The following is a 13,453-nucleotide window of genomic DNA, read 5'->3' on the forward strand; positions in this document are numbered from 1 at the left end:
ACCCCCATGACCCCCATAGTGTGGGGAGGGTCTTATACACAGTGTACTGAAAAAAGGCGTCTACATGTTCATCAATAATCATACAATTTTCATAGCCCGTTCCAAATACTGATATCCATCTGTGAATGGATACTTAAAACCTTGGCAATCTTTCCAAATTAAAGCCGCTATTTTCTGGTCGTAAAGTAATATTTGCCAGGAGGGATTTGATTATATGCACATCTCAATATTGTGCAGATAATTATATAACTCAGTGGATGCAATGAAGTTTTGCTGTCAAAAGATGCCGCGATAAAACAAACAGTACTTTCGTAAAAAAAACAACACCATTGCGGTGACTGTGTTTAAGTAAAGGAATGAAAAAGACACCACAGTGTTTCGCATTGGCATTTATATTTAACATGATGTTATATTTGACTGCCTAACTAACCCCATACTCCTCTGCTATGCTCATTCCATGTGTTCATGTAATTATGTTTAGTTGGTGCCAAAATGGTCAGCACACTGGACTCTCAATCCAGAGGTCACTGGTTTGATCTTCCGGCATGGCAGTAGAAACAAAGTTGAAAGTTTCTTAAACCCCTCTGACACCTATGTCCACTCAGCAATATAAATAGGTATCAGATAAGATAATTAGTCAATAAACAGGTCAACGTGAGTACACCTGCCTCTTTCAAGACGCCCGCCAGCATGGAAGAGTTTGCTAAATGCCCTTTAAAGGGGCACCCTATGGTGGAGGCCATTCCAGCGACAGTGGCGTGATCAAGCAATTTTGCCGAGCTAAAGATGCGACCAAAGCCTCATTTACCACCCCACGTGGCTCCCTCTTCCCTGTTTGTGTTTGTGTCCAGCTCATCTGCTCGTATGTGTTCATGCCGCTGGCGTTCATGATGGGTGTGGACTGGGCTGACGCCTTCATGGTAGCAGAACTCCTCGGAGTGAAAACGTTCTTCAACGAGTTCGTGGCCTATGAGCGGCTCTCCCTGCTCATTAAAGCGCGAACAGACGGCTCTCCCGAGTACGTGGACGGAGTGAAGCAGTACATGAGCGTAAGTTTATGATGTTGTTGGCAAAGCAGTGCTGTCCTTAGCTAAGAAATAGAGTAACCCCATTGGACTGTTTACCTTCTGTTATAACCTTTTAAAATTTGTTGACAGATCACACCCGTCGATGGTTAAAGCCTCGCAATTAAGAAATCAACCTCCATATAAAACTAAGCGTGGATTGTGCAATGAGAATGCCATTTTTGTTTTCTAAAAAAAAGAAGAAAAATACAAAGTATAACTATTTTATAATTAATTAATACCCCTTCCCGTACTTGAAAATAAACAATACAGACATCGATCCATACAAAGTATAAACATTTGATGTAGGATATTTCGACTTGGTGTTTCCCAGCCTGTGGTCCACAGATCACTGCTGTCCACAAGGTTGTGGAAAGTTGTCCGCGGAACTGTAGCACATTCCGTGACTTTATTCACAAAACACATTTTTTTTGTTTACGGCTCATCGGAGAGCGATTTAGGTTTAATGTATGGATGATAAGCACAGCTGGATATTGACTGAATCTGCTTATTTGCTAAGATTGGTCAACAATGAGTAGTTTGAATGGAAAAATATAAATCAATGGAGCATGGCAGCCTACACAATTTTTGTTTTAGGGTTGCCAATGATCTCTTTGTCCAGAAAGGTTGGGAACCCACTGTTTATGGAATTTTCCTATCCAATTCACAGCCACAACTTGCTTTGATATGTGTTGTTTATTGCCACGTTTAGTGATGTAATGGCACTTTGGGTGGCAGATTTGTGCCAGAAAGTGCCACATGTTAATGAAAAATGACTTGACTTCATTTTACTATTTGGCATTGATGTTAGCCCAGACTGAAACTGGATTTTTTTTTTAATCTCATTACAGCTACGCTCGGAGGCCATCGCAACCTATGCCCTCTGTGGGTTCGCCAACCTCGGTTCCATTGGAATTATGATTGGTGGCCTGTGTGAGTATTAGATTATATATATATTGAAATCTCACTCTCTAATACAGCAGATAAAAATAATGATGTAATTGTATGACTTTTCAGCTTCCATGGCCCCACAAAGAAGAGGTGATATTGCTAAATGCGCAGTCCGTGCATTAATATCTGGTACCGTGGCTTGCTTCATGACCGCTTGCATTGCAGGTGATGTACAATTGCAGTCTGAACATTTCATACTTGCAGTTATTTTATTTAGCCACGACACATTCTTTTTCGCCTTTAAATTGTACTACTGTAATATTCTTGATTTTTTGTTATTGTCAGGCATTTTATATACACCGCAACCAACGTGCCTCGTCATTCTGGGTGACGCATTCATCGGCGGAGAAGTTCCAAGCAACTCCTCAACCATTGTCACCTGCTGCAATGACCTTTTCAATCGGTATGGCTGAGAATAATGTGTTCGTCCAGTCTCGGTCCAGTTTGTATTTGTGCTACGCTTGTGAACAGCTATCGTAAATACTCGTAAAGCTGCGCTGTGGACTTTGTGATAAGGGGTGACAGGCATACGGAGAGGCCATGGGAGCATGCACCACACCCAGGGCCAGATTAAGATTTTGTAGGCCCCTGAGCTACAGGTACTGTGAGGCTCCCAGTAATATTTTCAAAAGGAACACAAAGTTAAGCAAAAATATGATTCATTTTTACAAGGCTAGCAACAACTACAATTCAGCATTTACAAGTGAAATAACTTTTCACTTCATCTCTGGAGGTCCTCCAGCTGGCGGAGGCCCCTGGGCTTGCAGCCCCAAAAGCCCCGTGCCTTAATCCGGCCCTGGCCACACACACATTTTCTAGTGGGGGAGCAGGTGACTGCTTGTGCTACAGCGGTGGGAGGGTAAAGATGCATCAGGGAATAAGGGAGTGCAGGTCGCGCTGGGGCTCAAGCTGAATCTGCAAACATTCAAGAGCAGTGATGTCTAGTGCATGGGGAGCTGTAGCTGAGGTGAAAGAACGGGCGGTGGCTAAACTAAAATAAAATCGAGATGTGGCTTAATTCATTTTACAAGTAAATTAACCCCTGCCTCAGATTTAGTTTTTTCCCGATCCCTCAGTTACAGTGCCTCTCCATAGAGCAATGCCTTTTTTTACATTTTATAACAATTGAATATATTCTATACACATTATCTTATCATTATTATTTCCATTCTACGTGACTTTACCGAAAGAACCAAGAAGATGAATCCCTGCAGTCACGAAAGCTTTAAATCGAAACAATACATATTGTTTACCTTATTGTTGGGATGATGTCAATTGGCTCCTAACCCAATACTCCCAGAGACTTTTAGTGGGGAGCTAAAATGTATTTTTTGTCCCCCCTCTACCTCCCCATCTTCCTGAGGCACTTGCCATGCAATAAACGTCCTTTCCTAGACTCCCTGTGTGATGCTGCCCTGATGTAATGGTTTTCACACTGGATAGGGGCCTATCGTCCCGCCGAGGTAGTTGAATGCGAGTGGTTTAAATCCTCTTCCCACCTCTGTCCATCCAGCAGTATCAATGGGCACACCTCTTTTAGCCAATCGGCAAGTGTCACTTGTGCAGTGGGATAGAGTGAGGGTGCTCTTGCCTTTTCATAAACATCTGGCGGGTTGTGGAAAAATTAGCGAAAATAACCTGGAGAGGCGTTTCTCCTGAGTCCCCCTACGAGAGCCCCTTCTGTTAAACTATTTTAAAACTATTATATATTTTTTATTTTACTAGCTAAGACCCACTGAGCTGGCTAGCTCTTTTTTTTAGAAGCTACCTGACCACAAATGACAGCACAGCGAAGTGGATTTATGACGTGGAAATGTATTGCAGCCAAATACTCTAAACGCACGTTTCTAAATGTTAAGGGGGGAAAAACGGAGAAACCGGAGAAAAATCCACACGACCACGGGGAGAGAGACATGTACATTCCATACTTTATATACAGGCGTCAGGGTCAAGTTTCAAGTTTCAAGTTCATTTATTAGGTATAGCCCTGTGAGCCATTCGGCTCTTGAATCGGGAGCAACCGCAACAAACAAAAAACATGAACAAAAAACATCTTAAAGTAAAAATGTGACTAAGTGCAAACAGAAAATCCAAGAAAAGACAGCAAAATATTGCAAAAAAAACTCACCGTACACCAACGCTGTGTGCAAAAATCCCAGTGGGATGCAAGTCAAACAACCAACAACAACCACAAGACAACTTAGATTAAGGCCATCAGTCTAACTCTGTACTACAACAAACAAACATGGCTAAACCAATACAGGGTCGGGATCGAAACCATGACCTGCTGTATACCAGGCGAGCGAGTTAACATCTCACCACCACGGAGCCTACAGTGGCGAGATGCCAGCAGTTGCAAGGACTGTACATGTATCCCTACTCTAATAGATTACCTAATTACTGTGGCATACTCATTTGTATTGGACATTCATTTTAAAGGTGGAGTTCTCCATTGCGTGGTGCTTACAATTGAAGTACCGGTGAAGACGCTTGACGCCGAGGTTGAGGCACACGTATATTTATTTCACAATACGACAGTGGGCATATAACACTCGAGGGGGTATCGGCCCCCTCACCCGTATAACTTGGAATACACCCCTAGCTAGCTCTGTCCTAGCCCCGAGTCCTCCACTACTGGGCTAGGGGAGGCTATCTGGCCCGACACTGGTAAGTCGGGCCCGGTACCCGGAGTTCCAGACCAGCTCTTACAAGAGCACCGGCTCTGGCTTTCGGGACCACGCCGCTGGCTCAGTCCTGTCCGGCCCTGAAAAGGACATCGAACTAGGGGAGTCCAGGGCTCTATCTAAGACGTCTTCAGTCTTCTTCCCTTAGCTTAAAACATAACTGACTCGAGCCCTTTGAACATCCCCTTTTATACCCAACCCCTCCCTGAGGGGTGGGGCCCCGGGGGATCATAACGTTCGAACCAGCCCCCCCCAGGGTGTCTGGCTCGGACGTCGTAGAGGGCACCTCCTCGTGCACTTACGTAGCCCCGCCCACTGTGTTTGTTTTCCATAGGCTGCCATGCATAACGGGCCCTCTCTTTAACACCCCTACATCACCCCCCCCCCGCATAGCTTGCAGCCGTCCCGGCTGCCAACATACAAAAATGACAATAAAAGTGCATTTACACCTTGACCGCGCGTGTGCCTCACTATTTTTCAACAATAACAAGAACAGCAACAAGAACACAACAAAATGCAACAGCAAGAAGAGAAAACAACCCGACGCACCCCCCTTGAATAAATACGAATTCCGTAAAAAAAACAACCTATATACAATTTGCAGGGAACCCACCATACACACAACACCAGGTGAACCCAACGTATGTACATTTCAATGGGCAGGGAACACACCACCCACACAACACACAATGAACCCAACATATGTACATTCAATGGGCAGGGAACACACCACCCACACAACACACGATGAACACAACCTATGTACACATCTTCCGGCCTCATAACAGTCTGCGCATTTTTGCGCGCGTCCTTGCCGCGGGCCCCTCACACGGGGTAACCCCGGGTGGCGGACCGTCAGGTGGCAATTGTCCGTCCCGGAGTGAGTCCTCATCCGATGCCGCGCGACCGTCGGTATCCCCAGGAGGGGTGGTCGGGCGTGAGCCCGTCAGTCCTGATGCACCCGGAGGTGGCACGGCCGGCAAGGCATTAGGTGAGAATGACGGAGACGGACCCAATGAGTCGGTCGACCCCCCACACGTTTGGCCACGCATGTGTGAAGTGGGTTTGTGTACCGCAACGAAGGGTTTTAACCTAGAGGGGTGCACGAACCATCGCCGCTTCCCCCATTTAATGCGCACGCACTGTGGTCGCAAAACTTGGACCACCTCCACAGGACCCCGCCACGGCCGCACGAGCTTAGAGGAGGTAGCCAGTGGCACTTGGGGACAGTGCAGCCATGCCTTGTCCCCCGGCTTCCACTGTATCATGTGCACCCGACCCAGCCTGAGGCGCTCATTCGCCTTTTGACGGAGGTCCGAGTTTAGCATTGCAGCATCCCGCGCCTCTGTTAATTTGGCCAGATTAAATTTGACGTGGTCAGCCAATTTAGTTTTCCCTTGCGGCTCGGGGATCTGCAGCTGGGCGCGAACAGGCGGGTCGGGTTCGCGACCGTACATGAGGTAAAAGGGGGAAAATCCCGTAGCTGCATGGGGTGCCATCCGGTATGCCGCCAAGACCCCTTGAATATGCAGGTCCCAGTCAGTCTGTGAGTCCGAGACCTGCTGTGACATCATTGACGTAATGGTGCGATGCAGGCGCTCGACCATCCCGTCAGTTTGCGGGTGATACGGGGAGGTACGAATTTTCTTCGTGCCTAGGAGGTCACAGACTTGTTTGAGTAATTTACCGGAAAAATTTCTGCCCTGGTCGGTCAGCAGCCGCTCCGGAGCACCTTTGTCCAGGACGTATCCCTGAACAAAGGCCTCCACGATGGCTGCTGCCGACTGGTTGGCAAGGGGCCAGGCCATAGGCCAGCGTGTAAAATACTCGACACCAGTCAACAAATACCTATTGCCCCTGGGGGTGGCGGGAAATGGGCCCAAAATGTCCAGCGCGACAAGCTCATTTATTCTGGACACTTTGATCGATTGCAAGGGCGGGTTAGACTCCCGCGCCGGCGGTTTCCGTTGCGCACACCGAGGGCATGATCCCAATAGATCCCCAACATCCCTCGTCATGCCAGGCCAAAAAAAATCAAGTTGTAGTAGTGCAAGAGTCTTTTGGGTCCCCAGGTGTAATAGGCGCTCATGCGCGGCCCACACCACCCTGCCTCGCAACCCAGAAGGGACCACCAGCCGATGTCGCTGGGATTTCCCGTCCCAATGCATCAGCAGACCTTGCACCATTTCCCATGCATCCGAATCACCCTTCACCCGCCCAGCACCCCCGACGCGATGACGCCACCCGAGGAGGGAGGTATCCTCCATCTGGAGGCGCCCCCATTCAGTGACGGGCAACCCCAACAGGGAATCTCTTCCCTGTTGTTCGATCGAATTGGTAATTAATGGTTCGTCGTCGTCGGTGGCTGCCAAGACCGGAACCGATGCGTCTCCTGAAGGCCTGCAACGTCCCGACCCCAGGAGGCATGCACATTCGGAGGTGGTTGGCATGCGCGACAGAGCGTCCGCATTCGTATGGCGAACGCCCTTACGGTAGGTGGTTTCAAAATCAAAGTCCTGGAGAATCTCCAACCATCGAGACAACTGTCCCGATGGTTGTTGAACTCGCAGGGCATACTGTAGTGCCGCATGATCTGTGCGGACGGTGAAATGCCGACCGTACAGATATGGGCGATACTGTTGGATGAAATAGACAATTGCCAACAGTTCCCTACGGGTGACACAATATCTTTGCTCCGCAGGAGACAACACCCGACTACCGTACGCGACCACCCGTTCCACGCCATCAACCACCTGGGAAAGCACACCCCCAATACCCGTGTTGCTCGCATCGGTGTCGAGCAAAAAGGGCTTAGAAAAATCGGGGTAAACCAAGGGAGGGGCTTTTACCAGGGCGTCCCGAAGGGAGCAGAAAGCAGCCTCCTCCTCTTGACCCCAGTGGAACCGAACCCCTTTAGATGTTAAAGCGTGCAGGGGTTTGGCAATTGTCGCAAAATCAGCGACGAACCGTCGGTAATACGACGCGAAACCAATGAAACTCCTGACCTCTCCCACCGAGGTGGGAGTCGGCCAGGAGCTGACACACTGCGTTTTGGCGGGATCGGTAGCAATACCTGAGCGTCCCACGATATGCCCCAAATAACGCACCGAATCGCGCAACAAATGGCATTTTTGGGGTTTGAATTTCAAATTAGCAGCCCGCATCTTTAGGAAAACCGCCCGCAACCTCTGGAGATGTTCGTCAAAAGTTTTAGCAAAGACGATAACGTCATCCAAATAAATGAGGCACGACTCCCATTGCAATCCAGCCAAAACCAATTCCATCAAACGCTGGAAAGTTGCCGGCGCTGAGTGTAAGCCCATCGACAACCGGTTGAATTGGAACAGGCCGTGCGGTGTACGGAAAGCAGTTTTAGGCTTTGAATCATCGTCCAGAGGAAGCTGCCAGAATCCCGAAAGTAAATCGAGTGTGGAAAAGAATCGCGCCCCCGCCAAGGCGTCCAGCGATTCATCCATCCGAGGGAGCGGGTATGCGTCAGCAACCGAAATTTTGTTAAGGCGCCGAAAATCAACGCAAAACCGCAACGATCCGTCCTGCTTTTTAACCAGGACGATCGGCGCTCCCCAAGGGCTGGTGGAAGGAGAAATGATGTCGGCGGCCAACATGTCATCAATAGCCGATTTGACATGGTCCTTTTCGGCGGGACTCAACCGAAACGAATTTTGGCGAATTGGCGCGCTGTCACCCGTGTCAATATGGTGACGCAGCAGGTGAGTACAACCCAAATCGTATTTATTCCGACTAAAAACGTCGGAAAATTCCCGCAGTAGTGTTTTAAGTTGTTGACGCTCTGAATCTGACAGGTCCGTCGATCCCGCACAAAGCGCCTCGAGCCACCCTTCATCGCTGTCCGAATGCGGTCGCGGCGCAGGGACAACGCTGACGTGATTTGCGACGGTTTCCTCACATGGCACCGGCGTTGCGTGAGCAAGCACGGTTCCCTGTGGGACCACCACCGTCTGCGAGCCCACATTGAGGACCGCGATGAAGGGTTCACCGTCCCCTCTTACTATGGTCTGGGCCGGAAGTAAATGAGGTCCACTAACCCCGGCCCTAGACGGCCCCAGCAGAACCCCTTGGGCCACAATACCCTTAGCGAAGGGTCGCCGAAGTTTCAAGGGAATCAACATTTGTGCCCCCGGAGGGACGCGCACCGTTTTCTCTACGAATGCCGGCACCGTCGCGAACGCCGTCCGAGTTGTAACGGGTGATGGCAAAAACGCCATGCGTCTGCCCGACGGGAGCTCAATGCATCCCTGGTCGATTAATATCCTAATCGGCATTTTGGCCAGGAAGTCCGTCCCAAGCAGGCACGGAACCGCCAATACAAATTTGGGCCCGAATTTGTCCGATGATGCCAAGTGAGCCCCCGTTAGCCGCATAGAATGGTACGTTAACAGGCATCAAAGGACGGCTCTGGACAGGGAGAATATTGTATATTAACTCCGAAATAATGGTCGCCGATGCTCCCGTATCGACCAGGATGCGCACTTCAACCCCGTCGATGTGCCCCACAACGGCCGACGACCCCGACGATGCGGCTACCACACGATCGGCCAGCACGGACCACTGGCCGGGTTCGATATGAGTACCCAGAGTGGTGCGTGATGGTGTGATGGTGCGCGATATCGGCCCCCCTCTCGTTGCGGTGTTTGAGTGCGTGACGGGCGTGTGCGTGGGCCAAATATGTGGGGTGCCGCGACTCGCCGGGTTATGATGGTGGAGCTTGTGATGAGGCCCGTCGTCCCGTTGAGGTGTCGTCCCGTGCTGACGAGGAGAGCGGCACCCCGAGGCGACGTGGCCCCGGACGCCGCAGTTAAAACACCGCGGAAGCGCCGTCGGAGGTGACGGATGGTCGGAACGGCCCGACCCGTCCCGGCCCGACCGTGCTCCCGTCGCCTGTTGCCGTCGGTGGTCGACGGCGTAGAGCTCCTCCGTCGGAAGGGTGGCTGCAGCCACCGCACGCCCCGCCGATGCCCTGCTGGCTTTTCGCTGGAGCGACAGGAGGTTTGCGTGGAGGAGCCGCGCCGCCTGGAGCGATGTCATTTCCGCGTCCTCCTGCGCGACGACAGCGATGTCAAGGTCGTCTGCCAGGAGGAGGATTTTCTCCGTGACCATAGCATCCACGCCGTCGTCGTCCATACGAGGGAAGGCCGACTTAGCCATCGCCAGGAGGCTCGTCCGGTATGCTAGGGGCGACTCCTTCTCACCCCGCTTGCGGTCGTAGAATTGCTGTCGGCATTCGGCTGATGGTCCATAGACCCCGCCCAGCAGCTGTAGCGCCATCGGTAACGTAGACCGCTTCTCTCTCGGCGCCGATGTGAGTGCGGCGAGCGCGTCGCCGTCGAGGAGCGCCGGCAGCGCGCAGAGAGCCTCCTCATCGGACCATTTCGCCATCTCCTGATGGGCGAGGAAACGTCGGCGAAACCCGGCCCAGTCTCCCTCCGCGCCGATGAACTCCTTCAGCGGGGGCAGTCTGTGATGAAGCGCAGCGGTTGTTGTAGACTCCCGCAGGCAGATGTCACCACCACTCGGCTGTGCGTCGGTGCGAACGGCCGATGGGATCGCCTGTCGCGGTTGTGATGACGCACCCACCGGCGGTGATGACGCTGCAGCTCCAGCGACGGCGATGTCGGAGCGGATGTTCAGGCTGGCCACGCCCTGAACAGCTGTAGCGTCGATGGCGGGAATTTCAAATTTGGACTGCTCCGAAATGGCGGGAAGGCGCCCTGGTCGTTGGCTCGCCTCGCCCCGTGTTGAATCACCGGCCCCCAATCGCGTGATGGTCTCCAGCGTGGCGGCAGCGGCATACAGCAGCTCCGCCAGCCTCCCGTGAGCCAGCCGTAACGCGTCTGACTGCGGCCCCTCTTCATTTCGATGCCCCGGTAAGGAGGCGTCAGGCCCCGGCTGCACCATGTCTTGTGGAGCCGTCTCGGGCTCGACGATCTCGGCAGTGTCTTCCTCCTGCGGTACTTTTGCCCGCGCTGTTTTCCGCGTGTCCATGTTCGAATTACTTCTGACACCAGTTGAAGTACCGGTGAAGACGCTTGACGCCGAGGTTGAGGCACACGTATATTTATTTCACAATACGACAGTGGGCATATAACACTCGAGGGGGTATCGGCCCCCTCACCCGTATAACTTGGAATACACCCCTAGCTAGCTCTGTCCTAGCCCCGAGTCCTCCACTACTGGGCTAGGGGAGGCTATCTGGCCCGACACTGGTAAGTCGGGCCCGGTACCCGGAGTTCCAGACCAGCTCTTACAAGAGCACCGGCTCTGGCTTTCGGGACCACGCCGCTGGCTCAGTCCTGTCCGGCCCTGAAAAGGACATCGAACTAGGGGAGTCCAGGGCTCTATCTAAGACGTCTTCAGTCTTCTTCCCTTAGCTTAAAACATAACTGACTCGAGCCCTTTGAACATCCCCTTTTATACCCAACCCCTCCCTGAGGGGTGGGGCCCCGGGGGATCATAACGTTCGAACCAGCCCCCCCCAGGGTGTCTGGCTCGGACGTCGTAGAGGGCACCTCCTCGTGCACTTACGTAGCCCCGCCCACTGTGTTTGTTTTCCATAGGCTGCCATGCATAACGGGCCCTCTCTTTAACACCCCTACACAATTCTGGAGATAGCAGCAGGCTTTTTTTTCTCTTTCGGTTGCCTTCTCTGAAATTAAAAAATACATTTAAATAAGCATTTGAAATGACTCGCCTCAAGTAACATTTCCAGAGTTTCGCCTCACCTGGGAAGCTAACCTCATCACTCGACTGTGATATGTACAATCCACTTGGATTTATAGCTAAATTTTTAAATATTTACAGCCCCTTGTCAATCTACTGCTGGATAAATGCCTCAACGCACCACCACGATAATCGTGTAATATCATTTATGTTACAGCAGATAAATAGACTTGTTTATAGCCCAAAATTTATTGTTAGGGCACCTCTTAAACTACACAAAATTGAGCTGTTAAGCTGTGTTAATTTAAACGGATTTAAGCTGAATTGGGTCAGTATTCTGTTGGCCTTTTGATGTTTAATCCATTGACGTCTGTTTATGTTGTCTTTTCAGCACTGAAGTCATTGATCCTGAAAACATTATCATCGGTGGGAATTATACCAGGGAAGCATTGGACGGCTGCTGTAACATGATCATTTCACCTTTTTTCAACTGCTCCTGGGTTGTATGAAATGCTATGATACACTTGCTCAGCATTGCCTTGTTAATGCCCAGATCTGTAATTATATTTTATTTTCATGATTCCACTACACTATTATTAGTGCAGTATTTTGTAAATGACATGAACACAAAGCTTACAGTTTGCTCATCCACTCATTGTGCATGGGCATTTATGTTTTTTTTTAAAGATAAATATACTCTTGTAACATAAATATAAATGTGAAGAGTGTAAATGGTTGAATGGTAAATCTTCCTGTATTTGTAATATTACTTAGTAGCTCTTAGTTTTCAAAGCCTTAGCTATTATTTAAATGAAATTAACTGCAACATTTGTGGAAATTAATTAAATTACATGCAATTTTGGATGGCTATGCCACGTGTTTAATGATTGTACTGTACGGTAAACAATGCAATGCCTACTTTAGTATTTGCATCGGAAGTTCTCGCATTCTTTCAAATCTTTGAGAAAAAAATTGCATGAAATCGCCTTTTTCATATTTATAAGTGAAATTGTAATATTTTTTTACTTAGCAAATGGTTTTTTTGGCCTCTTCTACATTCGATTATGAATATGTAGATTCTTTAAAGCGTATTTTTAAAATAATGTTTAATATTAACATTCAAATAAAATGTAATTTACAGTCAAAACATTGTTTTATGTCATAGTTTTTACACTGTGTACCTGCATATTAAAAACAAATTAATATTTGACTTTTGTTGTGATTTCGTACTTCCATTTATCATATCTAATGATTTCTACGTGTACATATCATGAGATTCTGTCGATAAGATTGCAGAAGGTAGTAGGGTACTTGAGCAGAGGTTTGACGCAGGTAGTCTTAAAATGACAGTGCATAGGCCATTCGCTGCCCTGATTCTGCACAACCTGTGATCAAGGCTGTTGCAATTTTGCAAAAGGCTCGATTAGTGCAGCTAGAAAGAATGCAACATGGTGCAGAAGCCCGAGCCATACACTTTATATCGCAGTTGAGACTCGTGTACTGTGGGTGTGAGTTGCACACACAAAGACAAAGATCCCCCATATAGACATTAACAGACTGCCTTTAGCAAGCACTGTTAGTGCCTGTAAAGGCTGGAAAAGCACACAAGGTTATGGGTTCGCCAGCACCACACCCAACCGCCTTCGTCTCCCAAGGGGCAATGTTTACACATCGCACCAGGTACTCATTTTAGGCTGAGTCAACCTAGGGGAGGCCCAAGACAGGTTCGCAGATTGACCATTGTGATTGGTCGTGAGCAGGAATCGAACTGGGGTGGCCAGAGTCGTAGCGCAGTGCGCTAACCTCTGCGAGCGCAACAGCAGTTGTCGTTCGCCACGAAGTTGATGGTTGACATCACCAGGGCACTTTGTGCCAGGCCAGGTGGACACTGAGGCCACCATGGAATGTCGAAGACTCGTTGACATGACGTCATGTGACTCACACACGGACACGCAAAGACACTCCGAAACAAGGATCTCCCGTGCAGCCTACACATACTGCTGGGACTAGTGAGGTTTGCGAGCGCCTCTGAAGGATGACAAGGCAGATGAGAAG

At 49.7% G+C, this 13,453-nt stretch overlaps 1 protein-coding gene across 1 annotated transcript in view; it reads left to right on the forward strand.

Annotated features, from left to right (window-relative positions):
- The window catches only part of SLC28A3 (solute carrier family 28 member 3), a 38,643-nt gene extending 26,035 nt beyond the window's left edge, over positions 1-12,608 (forward strand). Inside the window, exons 13-17 of the mRNA XM_061553716.1 lie at positions 852-1,049; positions 1,916-1,997; positions 2,082-2,180; positions 2,301-2,418; positions 11,790-12,608. Coding sequence (XP_061409700.1) covers positions 852-1,049; positions 1,916-1,997; positions 2,082-2,180; positions 2,301-2,418; positions 11,790-11,907 — 615 coding nt within the window. The 3' untranslated portion in view covers positions 11,908-12,608. The remainder of the gene's footprint in view (positions 1-851; positions 1,050-1,915; positions 1,998-2,081; positions 2,181-2,300; positions 2,419-11,789) is intronic.
- The last annotated feature ends 845 nt before the right edge of the window (positions 12,609-13,453 follow it).

Source organism: Lethenteron reissneri, chromosome 18, assembly GCF_015708825.2.
Source record: "Lethenteron reissneri isolate LAM-NWPU_2019-01 chromosome 18, ASM1570882v1, whole genome shotgun sequence".
NCBI lineage: Eukaryota > Metazoa > Chordata > Hyperoartia > Petromyzontiformes > Petromyzontidae > Lethenteron > Lethenteron reissneri.